At 37.5% G+C, this 2,936-nt stretch overlaps 1 protein-coding gene across 1 annotated transcript in view; it reads right to left on the minus strand.

Annotated features, from left to right (window-relative positions):
- The window catches only part of LOC126489132 (ubiquitin carboxyl-terminal hydrolase CYLD-like), a 38,656-nt gene extending 37,798 nt beyond the window's left edge, over positions 1-858 (minus strand). The window contains exons 1-2 of the mRNA XM_050123186.1: positions 715-858; positions 22-157 (exon numbers count right to left, since the gene is read on the minus strand). Coding sequence (XP_049979143.1) covers positions 22-157; positions 715-858 — 280 coding nt within the window. The remainder of the gene's footprint in view (positions 1-21; positions 158-714) is intronic.
- Between the last annotated feature and the right edge of the window lie 2,078 nt (positions 859-2,936).

A 2,936-nucleotide genomic window follows, 5' to 3' on the forward strand; every position in this document is an offset into this window, starting at 1 on the left:
CCCCCGGGGCTGCAAAATCACTTTCCAATCCATTGTCATCGTCGTCTATGGGCTCCAGCTTGTCCAATGCCACAAACACGCCACAATCTTCATCACACTGAAAAAGCTGTTTCCCTTGATATACCCCATCAGTGAAACCTTGGCCATGACCTTCTTCCTAGTTTTCAAAGTTTTTTTAAAAAGAGATATAAAAAGATTATCCATTAAAGGGATTTCAGGAAATTACTTTGGAAAAACTCTAAATTATATCCATAATATGAAATATGACTAGCAGCTTGGGTTTAGGGTGTTTAAAGAATAAAGAAGCTGTATCTGATGATGAAACTAACTCATAATTTCAGAAGAAGAAGAAGAAGAAGAAGAAGAAGAAGAAGAAGAAGAAGAAGAAGAAGAAGAAGAAGAAGAAGAAGAAGAAGAAGGTGGAATTAGTAGAAATTGTATTGTCTGTTAATAGATTCAAAACATAGAATAATATATCTAAAAATAAACCCAGCACCTACAAAAATTAGTAAAGTAGCATTTCAGATACGCGAATGAAATAGAATTAGTTCATACCATTGGGGGAAAGTGTATAATCACCTAAAAAGTGAAATAGGCTGGAGCCTATGTCACAGACCACTAATCAATCCCTCAGTTCCATGCTCCTTTTTCCCATCACGGAAGCCGGTCTTCAATCAGGTTCCTAGGTTCACTCCCTACTTCCCTACAGTTTACCTTACATCTCTGTGGAATGTCAGTAGAGTACACAAAAACTGTGTGAACATTTCCAAGAAATAACCTTAAAACAGAAACATCTGCCTCCTTCGGCTCTCTTCTTGCCAGCGAGAATTCAGTTTTTGCTACAGCACCAGGCACCATCTTGGGACATGAAGTGGGCTTAGAAGCAGAGCATCCTCAGTGGGGAGTGAGATCCATGGAGCAGCAAGCCCTCTTCATGCGTTTCACAAACCCTGAACCCACGGCAGAAAGACACCAACTTCAGTGCTGTCTAATGCATCGCTGCTCTGCATGTAGTTATTATTTTCACTTGAATTTAGCTGGCTAGCACATCTCGGTTTGCAATAACATTCTTATAGCAAATAAATCCAAAAGACTTAAATATTAGTTAAAAATAAAACTATAAAGAATGAGCCAGGTGGTAGTGGCACAGATCTTTAATTCCAGCAGTCAGGAGGCAGATCTCCTGCATCAAGACCAGTCTGGTCTACAAAGTGATTTCCAGACAGCCAAGGCTATACAGAAAAACCATGTATCAAAAGAAAACCTATGAAGTATGGAAGAGAACTATTTTTATAGTTTTTAAGTAAGAACCCCTTTGTAAATGAACATGTAGGCATGAAGGCCAGATAGATAACAAAAAACGGAAGGTTGGTAAATTCAACTACATAAAATGCCACATGAAAACACAATGCCATAAATATGGTTAAAAGAAATTAATAAACTGGATAAAATGCTTGTAACTGCAGCTGGAAAGGAGATTCAGAGGTTAACAACATTTGCTGTTCTTGCAAAGAACCCGAGTTTGTTCCCAGCACCCACGTTAGGCAGCTTACAACTGCCTATAACTCCACCTCCATGGGAGCCAACACATCTAGCTATGATGAGCAACCAAATTTATGTCAGAGTAGGACTAAATTCTACTATCCATAGTAAGTGTTGACCAGATAATCGTGCTAAAGAAAAGCTAGAAACAACTATGAACAATTTAGGGAGTTGAGAGATGGCTCTGCAGTTAAGAGCTCTGGCTGCTCTTGCAGGGAACCTGGATTTGATTCCCAGAACCCACGTAACACTCATGACTGTTTGTAATTCAAGTCTCAAGGAGTCTGACCCCTCTTCTAGATGCCCTCTAATGGCCTCCACAGGTACAAGGCACACACATGGTACACAAACATACATGCAAGCAAAACACCCATATATGTAAAAATAAAATTAAAGTTATGAATTAATAAATATGAACAGTTTATAGAAAAGGAAATGTGAAAAAGGCTTCTGACCTGCAAAATTATAGCACAGTAGGTCAACACTGATTTAATTCAGTTTATTGTGTTCACGTGAATTAGCATTAAACATATGAAAAGACATTTAGCCTTCCTAATAATAAATACAAATTAAAGTTACTATCTACTTACTAAATCAGCAAAGTAAGAAAAACTGATGACAATATATTTTTTGGGCAAAGCTCTGAAGGAACAGATAGTTATCTATTACTGAGTAACAGTATAATTCAGTAGAATAATTAGACTATTATATAATTTGACTATTATACTTGAAAATATATGTATATAAAATACAAGTGAGTAACCTTTGACTCGAAATTCCAGTTAAGAAAGTCATTCTATAATGCATATAAACACTTACCAAATGATGTATGCACAGTGATAGACATCACTGATTTACCTGGAAAGACAGAAGAGAACCTAAATGTCCATCAATAAGAATTGCTTAAATAAATAAATACAGTCTAATATTACACTGGAATCCTACACAGCTGCTAAAGTGAGCTCCCTGGGTGCTATCATAGAATGAAAGGTGAAGGAGTGTAAAATTGTGTCTTATTATTTGTGTTTACAACAGCAGAAAATGCTCACGTTTGTGGTTGCTTATGTGATGAGTATTCCTTAATATTCACTGGACTACTACAGAAAATATATAAGGTGCCTCCAGGAAACAGGAGCTGACCAGCAGAGAGGAAACAGGGGGAGAGTTCTAGAATGGTCTGAAGTTCTTCGAAGTGTGTTGACAACTTCATGCCAATGTAAGAGTGTGGGAGGTGACCTAGTAAGAGGTCGTGAGGGTCATAAAGGGTTAATGCCATTTTCTGAGTGTGTTGATCATTGTGAGAATAGATTATTATAGAAGCCACAGTGGTCCCTTTCATGCTCCTAATATCACTCTTTTTTCTTTTATGAATGGGATGGCACACAAGAAGGACC

Source organism: Alexandromys fortis, unplaced genomic scaffold (genome assembly GCF_014885135.2).
Source record: "Alexandromys fortis isolate MF-2015 unplaced genomic scaffold, M_Fortis_MF-2015_v1.1 scaffold_185, whole genome shotgun sequence".
NCBI lineage: Eukaryota > Metazoa > Chordata > Mammalia > Rodentia > Cricetidae > Alexandromys > Alexandromys fortis.